This window comes from Bufo gargarizans, chromosome 9 (assembly GCF_014858855.1).
Source record: "Bufo gargarizans isolate SCDJY-AF-19 chromosome 9, ASM1485885v1, whole genome shotgun sequence".
Lineage (NCBI taxonomy): Eukaryota > Metazoa > Chordata > Amphibia > Anura > Bufonidae > Bufo > Bufo gargarizans.
Window position 1 is genome coordinate 19,108,278 of NC_058088.1, and position 15,100 is coordinate 19,123,377.

A 15,100-nucleotide genomic window follows, 5' to 3' on the forward strand; every position below is an offset into this window, starting at 1 on the left:
GATACCTGGCACACAGTCAAGGCACTCAGTGCCAGCAAGACAACCCCAAAACATCTTTGAGCCTCCACCATATTTGACTATAGGTACTGTGTTCTTTTCTTTGTAGGCCTCATTCCATTTTTGGTAAACAGTAGACTGATGTGCTTTACCAAAAAGTTCCATCTTGGTCTCATCTGTCCACAAGACGTTTTCCCATAAGGATTTTGACTTACTCACATACATTTTCACAAACTGCAGTCTAGCTTTTTTATGTCTTTGTGTCCGCAGCAGTGGCGTGCCTAGGGTGTTTGGCATCCCCCCCCCCCCCCCGCAATACTTAAAAAAAAAAAGTTGTATTTCCCTCCCATTGTACAACCTTCACAGTAGTTTTGTCCAGATATGTGCCCTCTCATGGTAGTTATGCCCATATTGTGCCCCTTCAAGGTAGTTATGCCTTCACTGCACAACTTTCACAGTAGTTATGCCCACATTGTGCCCCTTTAAAGTACTTATCCCTTCATTGTGCCCCCTTCACAGTTGTAATGCCCTCTTTGTGCCTCCCTCACAGTAGTTATGCCCTCTCTGTGCCCATTTCAAAGTAGTAATGCCCTATCTGTTCCCTTCACAGTTGTAATGCCCTCTGTGCACCTTTAGAGTAGTTATGCCCTCAGTGTGCCACCATAACAGTAATAGTGCCCCATAACAGTTATGTCCACCCACTTTACAAGAGTAATGCCATCTGTGCTCCCTTCATAGTAGTAATGCCCATTGTGCCCCCTAATACTAGTAATGCCCTTTGTAGTAATAATGCCCTCTGTGCCCCTTTTGTAGTAATTTTGCCCTCTGTGCCCCATCCATGGTAGAAATGCCTTCTGTTAAATAAAAAAAAAAAAAATAAAAAAAAAAAAACACACAGTACCCACTCACCTTGTCCCGTTCCTGAAGCTCACAGTCCTCTCTCCTAGACACAGATCAATCTGCAGCACTGTGTGGGCGGAGCTTATGCTGATTTCCAGGCTGCAAGGCTCCTCCCACACAGGCCGGTAGCGCGATCCCTGCCTGCAGGCTGAATGGTGGAGCGGGGAGAAGTCTTCCTGCTTCACCATTCAGTGCGGGAGAGACAGAGCGCAGGGAGCTGAGTGACAGGACCGCAGCTCCCTGTGCTCTAGCAATGAACAATTCCATCTATATTGATGGAAGCGCTCATTGCCTCTAGGTTCTGGCACCCCCTGAGAGCCCCTGGTCAGCAGTGGGGTCCTCCTGCCATAGATAAATTGCGCAGGGCAAAGGCAATTTCAGGGGTTCCGGTGACGTACCGGGGCTCTACATGGGGCTGCCAGGAAGCCCTGTGACGTCACCGGCACTGATGGGCAGGCTTTAGCGCTAGGGCAGCGCCAAAGCACACCCATTAGAGCCGGTGACGTCACCAAACACACTGCCGGATGGAAGCTTCCGCCCGGCTGTGTGTTATTGTAAACAAAAGAGCCTGTGCCCTGCACAATCTAGTGCAGGGCAAGGGAGCGCATCGGAGCATGAGATGCTCCGATGCCAACATCAGGGGGGCTACCTGGGTGAAAATAAGGGTATTTCCGGGTTCAGCCCTGAACCCAGACAACCCCTTTAACAAGCTCTGCCTGTAATGCTACCAACTGTAAAGAAGTCATCCTAAAAGTCAATGCTTGACCCTATAAACAGGCCTTGAGACAGGACTCATTAAATAAGCCAGCATCTCATCTGCTGTTTCGCAACGATTGCCCCTCATCATAGCTGCCTTACACGTGGTGGCATTAGAGGCAGAGCTTGCCAAGAGCTCATATGCATCAGCCTCACTGTAGATAATTAACTCCACAAGTGGCCCTTACCCTCCATAATGAAGTACACCTATAGCAGGGCTGGAGGAGATTAAGGGGAAGGGGTAACCTAAACCCTCCATTTGTAACCTCTCCTGGTTTCCTTGGTGGTGCATTGCGCTCTGCTGCCCCGCCAGATCCTACAAGTGGTGCAGAGCCAAGGTGTCGGAGGCCCATACCAATACCTCCGCATGGAAATGCCTGCTCCACCTCCAAACTGTAAGTGAGGCAGCATGCTGAACGTCCATATGTTCATCAGCCAGTCGGCGCCAACCCCCTGACACCGGAAACATGCCTCCGCTATACGGCATTCCTTCCGATGAGGGACATCTCTCCAGCACCGCACGTGGCATCACTCCTCTAGAGGTGCTCACGTTGAACTACTGCAAGACTCTGGAGGAGCCCTGGATCTCCCAGAAGTCATAGGATCCTAACAAGCCAGAACCACTGCATCACGGACCCCGGCGGCAGTGTAACCACCGACCCTATAGGGATCCCTTAGGATGACCTGAAAGAAAACTGTAGGTCTCCTACTCCAGGGACAGGAAACCACCGAGGTGGGAGAGAGACTCCACCTTTATATTCTGTACCCGGGACAAATCCTCTCCATCTCTCTCTAGTGCTGTTGTGGGGGAGGGGGCAAGTTAACTTTCTGTGTGTTAATATGCAGAGCTGTAGTGTAAAGCATGGTGGAGGGACAGCAGCATGAAATAAGTTTATACAAAACATGTTTACATGTTTTATTTAAACAGTAGAAAATACAAGTCTGGTCATAAAATGCAAACAAAACATTAAAAATATTAAAAACAGGAACAATAAAAAGAAAACTCAGCCCAAGTTCCCCTCTCCATTCATAGATGTGGTTACGGTCTGTGTCCAGCAGCACAGCGCCACCATGTGGTCATTTTTATTGTCTCCCGGTCGATTAGGGGCCTTTTACACAACCTGATGTTTGTGCCGGTGGAGAATGAACATGAGAATCATTCCTTCCCCCGTTCGGGTCTACTGCTCATCGGCAGCAGCACGTCTCCAATTACAAACGGTCTGAGCAAATCTTTACAGCTCCTAATGTCAGGAGGGGGCACTAAAGCCAAATTTACCTTTAAGCAGGAACTGGTGGGTGATGGTGAAAGGATTTACCGAATTCTTATACTTCCCAACAATATAAAACTATTTACATTTTCTTTTTAAATGCTGAACGATGAAGCTGAACTTGTTGGTCTACGGCGCGGCGGGCTACCCCAGTCCGTGCTGGAGTCCTCGGATCCTCCGGGCGAGCTGGATGTCCTTCACATAAAGAGTCACCCTCCTGGCATGGAGACTGCAGAGGTAGGAATCTTCAAACAGCCGAACGATGAAGGCCTCGGCAGCCTGCAGACACAGGAAGACATCACAGCATTTCATCCTTCTTAGGGCTCATGCACACAAACTTATTTTTTCCCTATTTTTTTTTTCCAGGCCCGTGTATGGAACCATTCATTTCAATGGGGCTTAAAAAAAATTTGAAAAACAACCGTTCCACAAAAAAGGATTACTCACTGGTAATTGGATTTTCAAGAACCCACGACAGCATCACGAGAGAGAGAGGATCCCCCTCATCCCCATAGACAGGAAACCTGCAGAATAAAAAGAGGGAAGACACTCTCCTAACAATTCAGTGTGATATCCAAGCATCGGAGGAAGTCCGCCCACATAAAAGGTTAGATGATCGATAATTATTATTATTTTTTCTATTTGCTACACCCTGTGATTATAGAAAAACCAACACCCCAGAAGGGAAGGAAAGAAGGGTGCTGTCATGGGTTCTGGAAAATCCAATTACCAGCGAGTAATCATTTTTCCCTTCACCCATGACAGCACCACGAGTGATTTACCAGAGGAAATAATTAGGGTGGGAGAACAGAAAGAAGCACCTTCTCTCCAAAAGAAGAACCCAAAGAAGAATAGTTCAAATCAAGCTGATAGTCCTATTATCTTCCAAAATAGTGGTATGGGGGGGGGGGGGGGGGAATTAATGGATATGGCATGAATCTCATTAACCCTGTTACTATAACAGGCACAATTTTAAGGTGAGACACTTAATGGAGCTGGAATCCAATGGTTCAAACGGAGGTTGAGTCAAGTCTTTTAAAACTAGGTTAAGAGCCCAGGGAGGGGGTTTATCGGGGTGGATAATTAGATATTGCTTTAAAGAACCTCGACACCCACGGGTACCCTGCAATCTCTTGATTAAATAAAGCAGAAAGACGAAACCTGCACCTTTAAAAAGGTACTGCCTGCCAGACCTAGTTCTAAACCTTTCTGGAAGAATTCTAAAATTAGATGAATGGGAGCAAAAGAGGAAATTTGATCAACCTGGATACCTGAAAACACCAAGAATCTCTGCTAAACCCTACCACAAATGGCCACCATCACCTTTTTTCTACTTTTAAGAAGAGTGGATATCAAGAAGTCAGAGAATCCTTTCTACCTAGTAAGTATCTTTCAAATTCCAGGCAGTTAGATGTAAAATTTTTATATCTGGGTGTAAAAACTAGACCCTGGCTCGAAAGGTTCCGGACCTCCGGAAGCACCTAAGGATCTGAGACAGACATGATCCGAAGCCACGTGAACCATGACCTCCTCGGCAAAAACGGGGCTATGAGTATAACCCTTGCTCATAGAATGTGCCGGCAGATAAGAACCATTTGGCCCATCTAGTCTGCCCAATATACTGAATACTATGGATAGCCCCTGGCCCTATCTTATATGAAGGATGGCCTTATGCCTATCCCATGCATGCTTAAACTCCTCCACTGTATTTGCAGCTGCCACTTCTGCAGGAAGGCTATTCCATGCATCCACTACTCTCAGTAAAGTAATACTTCCTGATATTACTTTTAAACCTTTGCCCCTCTAATTTAAAACTATGTCCTCTTGTAGCAGTTTTTCTTCTTTTAAATCCCCTCTTATCCTTCTTAGAAGGTATCAGAGGGAGGGGAGGAAAGGCGTAGGCTAGGGGACAGTTCCAGGACTGAAGGAAGGCATCTATCCCACAAGGGAATCCCCCTGGATCAAGAGAAAATACATTCTGAACCTTCTTATTTTAGTAGGTAGCTAAAAGGTCTACTACTACTGGCTGCCCCCAGAGAACCGTTATTTTCTTGAAAATGGACTGGTTAAGACTCCATTCGCCGTGAGATAGGAAATGGTGACTCAGAAAGTCCACCTGTCCATTTGTTATGTACTGCTGAAAACGAGGCGCATTCTTTTTCTGCTAATAGAAGGATTTTCTGGGCTTGATGCATCAGAATCCTGCATCTTGTGCCTCCCTGTCTGTTCAGATAAGACACTCAGACAAGACCCTGAGATTTTTTTCAAGGACCAATCTGATGGCTAGGCCCACAGCTGTAAGTTCCTTTACACTACGTGCAGAATTATTAGGCAAATGAGTATTTTGACCACATCATCCTCTTTATGCATGTTGTCTTACTCCAAGCTGTATAGGCTCGAAAGCCTACTACCAATTAAGCATATTAGGTGATGTGCATCTCTGTAATGAGAAGGGGTGTGGTCTAATGACATCAACACCCTATATCAGGTGTGCATAATTATTAGGCAACTTCCTTTCCTTTGGCAAAATGGGTCAAAAGAAGGACTTGACAGGCTCAGAAAAGTCAAAAATAGTGAGATATCTTGCAGAGGGATGCAGCACTCTTAAAATTGCAAAGCTTCTGAAGCGTGATCATCGAACAATCAAGCGTTTCATTCAAAATAGTCAACAGGGTCGCAAGAAGCGTGTGGAAAAACCAAGGCGCAAAATAACTGCCCATGAACTGAGAAAAGTCAAGCGTGCAGCTGCCAAGATGCCACTTGCCACCAGTTTGGCCATATTTCAGAGCTGCAACATCACTGGAGTGCCCAAAAGCACAAGGTGTGCAATACTCAGAGACATGGCCAAGGTATGAAAGGCTGAAAGACGACCACCACTGAACAAGACACACAAGCTGAAACGTCAAGACTGGGCCAAGAAATATCTCAAGACTGATTTTTCTAAGGTTTTATGGACTGATGAAATGAGAGTGAGTCTTGATGGGCCCGTGGCTGGATTGGTAAAGGGCAGAGAGCTCCAGTCCGACTCAGACGCCAGCAAGGTGGAGGTGGAGTACTGGTTTGGGCTGGTATCATCAAAGATGAGCTTGTGGGGCCTTTTTGGGTTGAGGATGGAGTCTAGCTCAACTCCCAGTCCTACTGCCAGTTTCTGGAAGACACCTTCTTCAAGCAGTGGTACAGGAAGAAGTCTGCAAGGTAAGAAAAACATGATTTTCATGCAGGACAATGCTCCATCACACGCGTCCAAGTACTCCACAACATGGCTGGCAAGAAAGGGTATAAAAGAAGAAAATCTAATGACATGGCCTCCTTGTTCACCTGATCCGAACCCCATTGAGAACCTGTGGTCCATCATCAAATGTGAGATTTACAAGGAGTGAAAACAGTCCACCTCTCTGAACAGTGTCTGGGAGGCTGTGGTTGCTGCTGCACGCAATATTGATGGTGAACAGATCAAAACCCTGACAGAATCCATGGATGGCAGGCTTTTGAGTGTCCTTGCAAAGAAAGGTGGCTATATTGGTCACTGATTTGTTTTTGTTTTGTTTTTGAATGTCAGAAATGTATATTTGTGAATGTTGAGATGTTATATTGGTTTCACTGGTAAAAATAAATAATTGAAATGGGTATATATTTGTTTTTTGTTAAGTTGCCTAATAATTATGTACAGTAATAGTCACCTGCACACACAGATATCCCCCTAAAATAGCTAAAACTAAAAACAAACTAAAAACTACTTCCAAAAATATTCAGCTTTGATATTAATTAGTTTTTTGGGTTCATTGAGAACATGGTTGTTGTTCAATAATAAAATTAATCCTCAAAAATACAACTTGCCTAATAATTCTGCACTCCCTGTAGGTTGGAGGATCCCGTCCTTTGGGCATCTTCCCAACGAACCTGTACGGAAGTCTCCTGAATATGAGCCCCCCACCCCCAGGGGCTCACATCGGTTGTTAGACAAAACAAAAAGGTCTTCTAACTTCCAAGGGACTCCCTAAACCAAAGTTTTTCTTTTTCAACAACCATGCCAGGCTGTGGAGAGTCTGGATCTTATTTTTAGATCTAAGGAGCTGTTCTTTTGCCAGCAGTAAGGAATTTCCCACTAGAAATCCCTTGAGTGAAGTTGTTCCCCTTTTATTGCTGGGATACACGATGTGAGGGACCCTAAAATAGACATTGTCTTACTTAGAGACTACTGGGTTTCTGGTTAGGTCTCAGATTCTGTCCTGAATTTGCACGACTTTCTTCTGGCAACATACATTTCTGGGAAGAGGAGTCTAGCACTAGACCCAAAAAGGTCTGAATTTTGGTAGGACGTGGCTTTTATTTTTCTAGATTTAAGACCCAACCTGTGTAAGATTTCTGATGCTGTTGCGACCGCTGTTCCACAGGCTTCTACTGTTTTTCCAACTATTAAAAAATCATCTAGGTATGGAATAAAAAGAATGTGTGCTGCCATTTCTGCTATTATTTTTGTAAAGACTTGTGGGGCCATGGTAAGGCCAAATGGAAGTGCCTGAAACTGAAGATGTTGTAAATGTCCAGCTATTTTTACTGCGACTAAGAATTTCTGATGACCGTGGAAGATTGGAACATGATAGTATGCGTCTCTGAGATCGAGTACTGCCATGAAACAGTCTGGAGGACGAAGGTTTAATACATATCTTCTAGTTTCCATTTTGAATTTCTTTATCTGGAGAAACTTGTTAAACTTTTTTAGGTTTATTATAGTTCTGAAGGAGCCATCCGGTTTGTTTTTTAAATAAGAAAAGGGGAGGGTAAAATCCTTAGACTTCTCCTTTTGGTACCGGGACTAGAAATCTATTTTCTGACTAATTTTAGTACTTCTTCCATCACTGATCTTTCCTGACCCGAGGTCTGATCTTTTGTAATTAAGAACCTCCCTGGAGGAGCCATGCGAAATTCTAGTTTTAAACCCGTGTGTATGGTGTCCAGAATCCACGTGCTGGCAGAGATCAGGGACCAGGCGGGGAAATCTGCCCCCACCTGACTTCTGGCGTCATTGCTGATCCTGCTTTTTTGTCTCCAAAGGGCTGGTTGGAGAAATAATTTCTACCCTTTCTTTGGTTTCTAAATCTATTGATTTTTTAGCTCCTCCCTGGCTATTCCAGAAAGGACAAAAAGGGCAGTTAAATCTGTTTCTTGAGGAAAAGGAACCCTGAAATCTTGGGAATTTTTTCTTTTTATCTGCAGCCTTTTCTAGAAGATCGTCCAACACCGGTCCAAAAAGGTATTCCCCTTCACATGGAACACCACATAGCTTATTTTTTTGATGGGAAGTCACCCACCCAGTTTTTTTGCCACAGAGCTCTACGGGCAGAGTTTGATAAAGCGGCCGACCTGGCTGCCAACCTAACCAAAATCGGCCAAAGCGTCAGCCAAAAAAATCAGCCGCCTTTCTCAAAGTGGGCAGGGAAGCCAAAATCTCTTCTCTGGGACATCTATTTTTTAATTGATTCTCTAGCTCAGAGAGCCAGACCATAAGGGAGCGGGCTGCACAAGTGGAGGCTATGCTCGGCCTGAATGAAGTAGATGCTTCCCAAGCACCTTTTAAAAAGGATTCAGCTTTTTTAATCTAAGGGGTCCTTTAATACCCCTATGTCGTCAAAGGGAAGGGCCGTTTTCCTTGACACTTTGTATATAGCTACATCGATCCTGGGTGCCGTATCTCAAGTAACACACAGTCTTCTTTAAAAGGGATATTTACGTTTAAGGTTTTTTGAAATATAGACTTTTGTTAGTTTTTTTCCACTCCCCTTTAATGAAGGCTGATAAGTTCTTATGTACCGGGAAGGTGCTATGGCGTCTAGACCCCCAAACATAATGTCCTGAATTGACTTAGGTTCTTTCACTTCCTCAATGCCCATGGTAGATCTTACGGCTTTTAAGAGTCTATCCGTATCTTCTATTGGAAAAACATGATTTACCGCTAATCTCTCCTTCCTCATTGAATATTCAGAAGGGCAATATCATGAGGAGCGCAATTCATCGTCTTCAGAATCATATGAAGCAGGCTCCTGAGCCGTCTCAAGTCACCTCAGTTTATGCTCTCTTGCCCCAACAACTTTCTTTGACACGTCCTGTTCTCCCAATCAGGTGGTAATGCCGTTTTACACAGGCCACACTCCATATTCCTCTTTTTAGAGACAACCTTTCTAGGCTTTGTCTGAAAATACATTTAAAGCATAATGGTATCAGGAGGGAAGCCAGACCCCACATGCCACAGAGCACTCACCCCTTGCAGGTACCAGGGCTGAAGGAACTCCAGTGTCCTCTGCATGCTTCTCCTCCTCCATGTTGAACAGTGGACCGCCAGCCAGAGCTCCGATTAGGATGCCGTCCTCCTGCGCACCGAGCGCCCTACTCATAGGCGCACTGTGTCGTTACCACGCCCGAACCACGTGCATTGCTTGCTTTCTCAGGCCTATCTCCTTGCTGGAAGCTCCTCCTCCTGTAGCCAGGAAGTTCGTGCCTGTGGCGCATCAGCGATGCCGCCAAGCACATGATCGCTCCAGAACCCAGAAAGCGCCCTCTAGAGCCATGCTGTGCCTCTGCCTGTCCCCATAGTGCACCAATCGATGCCACCCTTACCTCTGGGGACGGCAGGTATGCCCCAGGCCTCTCAGGCCTAAACAAAACCCGGGTTTAAAAGGAAAATAGGAGCACCGCCAGGAGGAAGGAACTGAAAGAAAAACTGCGGGCTTCCCCAGAGACAGGAAACCACACTGAATTGTCAGGAGAGTGTCCGCCCTTTTATTCTGCAGGTTTTTTCCCGTCTGTGGGGGCGGATCCTCTCTCTCTCGTGGGTGAAGGGAAAAATGCCACAGTTTTTTGCGGATCTTTGTTTTGTGCACCGCAATTACATACGGTTGTGTGCATAAGCACTTAAGGGGATTTTTCTCAGAATCAAATCTTCCCTGTCCACGTAAACAGGGGTCCAATGTCGGGCATGTGAGCGTCCGTTATATTCACAGTTTATGGGACTGAGGAAAGAAGCTGAGCGACCTCCCATAGGCTTTGAGTGCAGCAGAAGGGCTCATGCTTGACCCAAGCTGCATTCAAATGGGGGCTACAGGACCCCCAGTGATCAGACACTTATCCAGCGGACTGGGGATACATTCTGAATCTGGGAAAACCCCTTTAAACTCATACAGCCAGGTCCATAAATATTGGGACATCGACAATTCCAACTTTTTTGGGCTCTATTCACCACCACAATAGATTTGAAATTAAACAAACAAGATGTGCTTTAAAGAGGACCTTTCACTAGTTTAAAAACTAACTAGATCAGTGGGCAGAGCGGCGCCCAGGGGTCCCCCTGCACTTACTAGTATGTCTGGGCACCGCTCCGTTCGCCCGGTATAGGCTCCGGTGTCTGCAGCTCCGTCTGTTGTACTGGGCAGAGTTTTTGTATTAGGGTTGTCCCTTGCTGCAGCGCCGGGCAATCGCAGCGCACAGCTCATAGCCTGGGAGTCCCATAGCCTGCCCACTGATATAGTTAGTTTTTAAACTAGTGAAAGGTCCTCTTTACCTGCAGACTGTCAGCTTTAATTTGAGGGAATTTACATCCAAATCAGGTGAACGGTGCAGGAATTACAGCAGTTTGCATCTGTGCCTCCCACCTGTTAAGGGACCAAAAGTAATGGGACAGAATAATAATCATAAATCAAACTTTCACTTTTTAAAACTTGGTTGCAAATCCTTTGCAGTCAATTACAGCCTGAAGTCTGGAACGCATAGACATCACCAGGCGCTGGGTTTCATCCCTGGTGATGCTCTGCCAGGCCTCTACTGCAACTGTCTTCAGTTCCTGCTTGTTCCTCAGGTATTTTCCCTTCAGTTTTGTCTTCAGCAAGTGAAATGCAGCTCAATCGGATTCAGGTCCGGTGATTGACTTGGCCATTGCATAACATTCCACTTCTTTCCCTTAAAAAAAACTCTTTGGTTGCTTTTGCAGTATGCTTTGGGTCATTGTCCATCTGCACTGTGAAGCGCCGTCCAATGAGTTCTGAAGCATTTGGCTGAATATGAGCAGATAATATTGCCCGAAACACTTCAGAATTCATCCTGCTGCTTTTGTCAGCAGTCACATCATCAATAAATACAAGAGAAGCAGTTCCATTGGCAGCCATACATGCCCACGCCATGACACTACCACCACCATGCTTCACTAATGGGGCGGTATGCTTAGGATCATGAGCAGTTCCTTTCCTTCTCCATACTCTTCTCTTCCCATCCCTCTGGTACAAGTTGATCTTGGTCTCATCTGTCCATAGGATGTTGTTCCAGAACTGTGAAGGCTTTTTTAGATGTCGTTTGGCAAACTCTAATCTGGCCTTCCTGTTTTTGAGTCTCACCAATGGTTTACATCTTGTGGTGAACCCTCTGTATTCACTCTGGTGAAGTCTTCTCTTGATTGTTGACTTTGACACACATACACCTGCCTCCTGGAGAGTGTTCTTGGTCTGGCAAACTGTTGTGAAGGGTGTTTTCTTCACCAGGGAAAGAATTCTTCGGTCATCCACCACAGTTGTTTTCCGTGGTCTTCCGGGTCTTTTGGTGTTGCTGAGCTCACCGATGCGTTCCTTCTTTTTAAGAATGTTCCAAACAGTTGTTTTGGCCGCGCCTAATGTTTTTGCCATCTCTCTGATGGGTTTGTTGTGTTTTTTCAGCCTAATGATGGCTTCACTGATAGTGACAGCTCTTTGGGTCTTATCTTGAGAGTTGACAGCAACAGATTCCAAATGCAAATAGCAGACTGGAAATGAACTCTGGACCTTTTATCTGCTCATTGTAATTGGGATAATGAGGGAATAACACACACCTGGCCATGGAACAGCCGAGAAGCCAATTGTCCCATTACTTTTGGTCCCTTAACAAGTGGGAGGCACATATGTAAATTGTTGTAATTCCTGCACCGTTCACCTGCATGTGTTCTCTATATAATTGGGGTTGTCCCCTGCTCAGCATCCGCCCCCCTCTATTACCAGGACGGCCCGGTGGTGAAGGGCTCAGATACTGACCTCCTGCAGCGCCATGAGAGCTGCGACTTGCCAGGAGTATGGCACACCACGGGAAAAGTCCATGCACACTTCTCTCACCTGCAAGAGTTAAAGGGGAAAAAGATGTGTCCCATGGATCCCCAAAAAAATGTGAGAGGAGCAGCTGCAGGCAACACACTCACCAGCCTCGCAAATGGGGCTTTCCGGATTAGCAGATCGGTTGACTTTTGATACTTTCGTATTTCCATGAGTGCTCGGGTTCCGGGGCGGTAGCGTTTTCTTCGTTGCGGTCTCTCCCTGTGACTGTCTTCCGTCTGCCTCCCTGGAAGAAAAACACCAAAGCTTACAATGAAGCTTCCTGCTGCGGCCACTAGAGGGCGAGCACTATGCAGCTATTCACACAGCTCCGTATAACGCCGTCTTCAGTTTGCTCCCCCTAGTGGCGATATTAGAGCAGAGAACGTTGCTATAATATAGTAGTACACGAATCAGTGCACACCTGAAATAAAAGATAAATATATGCAATACAGTAATAATTTAAGCAAGGTGCAACTTACTTGAAGTTGAGGGGGACAGAGGGGGAGATGGAGGCCTCCTTTGTGGCGGCTTTGACTTTCTGCGTTGAGTAGAGTGTTGAGGGCTCCTCATTATGACGTAAAATGCTGCAAAAAATATAAAAATAAAAAATCAGCGGGGCTGAGAATGACTTCCGGGGTAGACATGATGCACGAGTAGAGCGGATATTACCCCCCGTTGTCTACCTTTCCAAATTTGGAAAAACCTCAGACGTCTGTCCGGTCTCACAGCGAGCAGGAGAGGTGCACCGGGAGGGGTATCGCTGTAACGGAAGGGAACATGCACAATTACTACTGCAATAACCAAAGGGACTGGGAGCGGTGAATGGGGCAATGCCATAGACTGAAAACAGAGCCGTGAAACTGGCAGCTGAGAGCAGTGAACAGAATGTGGCCGGCAGTAATGCCCTCCTGGGTACACAGACAGCCATTACCAGAACCAATCATCTAACAGCACGGCAGCAAGAGCTTCTGCAGCAGCTCCAGCAGCAAGCACGGGCCTCCCTAAATGGTTAAGGTTAAAAAATAAATAAAAAATCCCCAGTGACCACAGAGATCACTGCACAATGTAAGACCTAACTGCATTCCTGGAGGTTTCAGATCCCCCCCCCCCCCCCCTCCATATTCAGGACCCTGGGAAAGCTGGGTGTCTGCCTGTAGGAGCCGGACCTCAGTCAGGAGCCTGGGAAAGCTGGGTGTCTGACTGTAGGAGCCCCGGACCTCATACTCAGGAGCCTGGGAAAGATGGGTGTCTGCCTGTAGGAGCCCCGGACCTCATACTCAGGAGCCTGGGAAAGATGGGTGTCTGCCTGTAGGAGCCCCGGACCTCATACTCAGGAGCCTGGGAAAGATGGGTGTCTGCCTGTAGGAGCCCCGGACCTCATACTCAGGAGCCTGGGAAAGATGGGTGTCTGCCTGTAGGAGCCCCGGACCTCATACTCAGGAGCCTGGGAAAGATGGGTGTCTGCCTGTAGGAGCCCCGGACCTCATACTCAGGAGCCTGGGAAAGATGGGTGTCTGCCTGTAGGAGCCCCGGACCTCATACTCAGGAGCCTGGGAAAGATGGGTGTCTGCCTGTAGGAGCCCCGGACCTCATACTCAGGAGCCTGGGAAAGATGGGTGTCTGCCTGTAGGAGCCCCGGACCTCATACTCAGGAGCCTGGGAAAGATGGGTGTCTGCCTGTAGGAGCCCCGGACCTCATACTCAGGAGCCTGGGAAAGATGGGTGTCTGCCTGTAGGAGCCCAGGACCTCATACTCAGGAGCCTGGGAAAGATGGGTGTCTGCCTGTAGGAGCCCCGGACCTCATAGTCAGGACCCTGGGAAAGCTGGGTGTCTGCCTGTAGGAGATGGACCTCATACTCAGGAGCCTGGGAAAGATGGGTGTCTGCCTGTAGGAGCCGGACCTCATACTCAATGGGAACTAAACCGAGAGCGGGACGGTGCCACTCAGAATGAGAAACCACAGCAGAAACCACATGGTGTCACGCAGTAGTGTGAACATACCATTAAAATAGTAAAACGCAGAACGTCACGTGCGGCTTCTGGGTGATGCGTCTAGCTCCCTATGGAGGGACAAGACATCACCGCAGTCAGGGCGCCTGTCAGACACGTTCCCTCTCCGGTCGCCGCTGAGTCCTGTCCCCGGCCGCTCGCTCTCACTTTGAATCTAAACATCCGGCAGCCTCCAGCACGTGCGCTTAGCGTTACTTAGGAAACGGGGCGGGGCCTACCAGCCGGCCAATAGACGCGTGCCATATTTTTCTTTCCTTCTTTCAATAAACTTTATTGTACAGAATAATTTGGACACCTTAGGGCTGCTGTGTGTGGACATTTCCCTGGTTCTGGGCGCTGGGGGAAGCTGAGTCGTCACTGAATTGAATATAAATATTGGGGGGGGGGGGTGACATAACGGTTTTGGAGCAGCTTTTCTTAGAATTGTGCTGTCCCCCTGTTATGCCTACTGGAAATGTGCTAATAAACTGTTTACTGGATACTGCGTGTCTTTTCCAGCACTGACACTGTCCAATCAGGGCTGACAGTACCAGACCAAGGGGAATGGGAACGGTTGTCAGTTTAGTAATACATTTCCAGGAGGAATAACTGAGGAACGGCACGAGGCAGAACTCTTAAGAAAGCAATGCTCCAGAATTGTGTTATTCCATCGGGAGGCATGTCAGGAGAGGAGGCCGCATTGATGTCCGTGGCAGTGTGGGCCACGTGGCGCTGAGATATGGAAACCTCACAGTGAAAATAATAATGGGAGCGCCGCCTGTTCTAAGCATTGCGAGTCCCCCAGATCTGTGTCTTAAGATGAACCGTAAAAATCCTCTCAAAGTAAACAGTGACGGTTCCATTCAGTGACTGCAAGCGGAGATCATAAGACTAATATGAACCTGTTGAATTACAATATGCCCGATCCTTCTGCTTTGTTCATATTCCTTTGTATGTACTGCCTAGACGGCCACTTGTTGGTCAGCTGATTAAAGGGGATGTCCGAGTGTCGATGACCAGTCCTTGGGATAGGTCATCAGTGCCCGGGCGACCACCGAGCCTAGGCTGGTGACATCACGTCCATC

General features: G+C 47.0%; 1 protein-coding gene across 1 annotated transcript; it reads right to left on the bottom strand.

Moving 5' to 3' along the window:
• Nucleotides 1–2,554: 2,554 nt before the first annotated feature.
• Nucleotides 2,555–14,227, bottom strand: LOC122946442 (histone H3-like centromeric protein A). The gene is made up of 6 exons (XM_044306081.1): nucleotides 14,028–14,227; nucleotides 12,709–12,785; nucleotides 12,505–12,609; nucleotides 12,130–12,269; nucleotides 11,969–12,046; nucleotides 2,555–3,200 (listed from the first exon to the last, which is right to left on the bottom strand). Exons 3-6 carry the CDS (start codon nucleotides 12,593–12,595, stop codon nucleotides 3,066–3,068), a joined length of 444 nt encoding a protein of 147 aa, XP_044162016.1. The 5' UTR covers nucleotides 12,596–12,609; nucleotides 12,709–12,785; nucleotides 14,028–14,227; the 3' UTR covers nucleotides 2,555–3,065.
• Nucleotides 14,228–15,100: the final 873 nt, after the last annotated feature.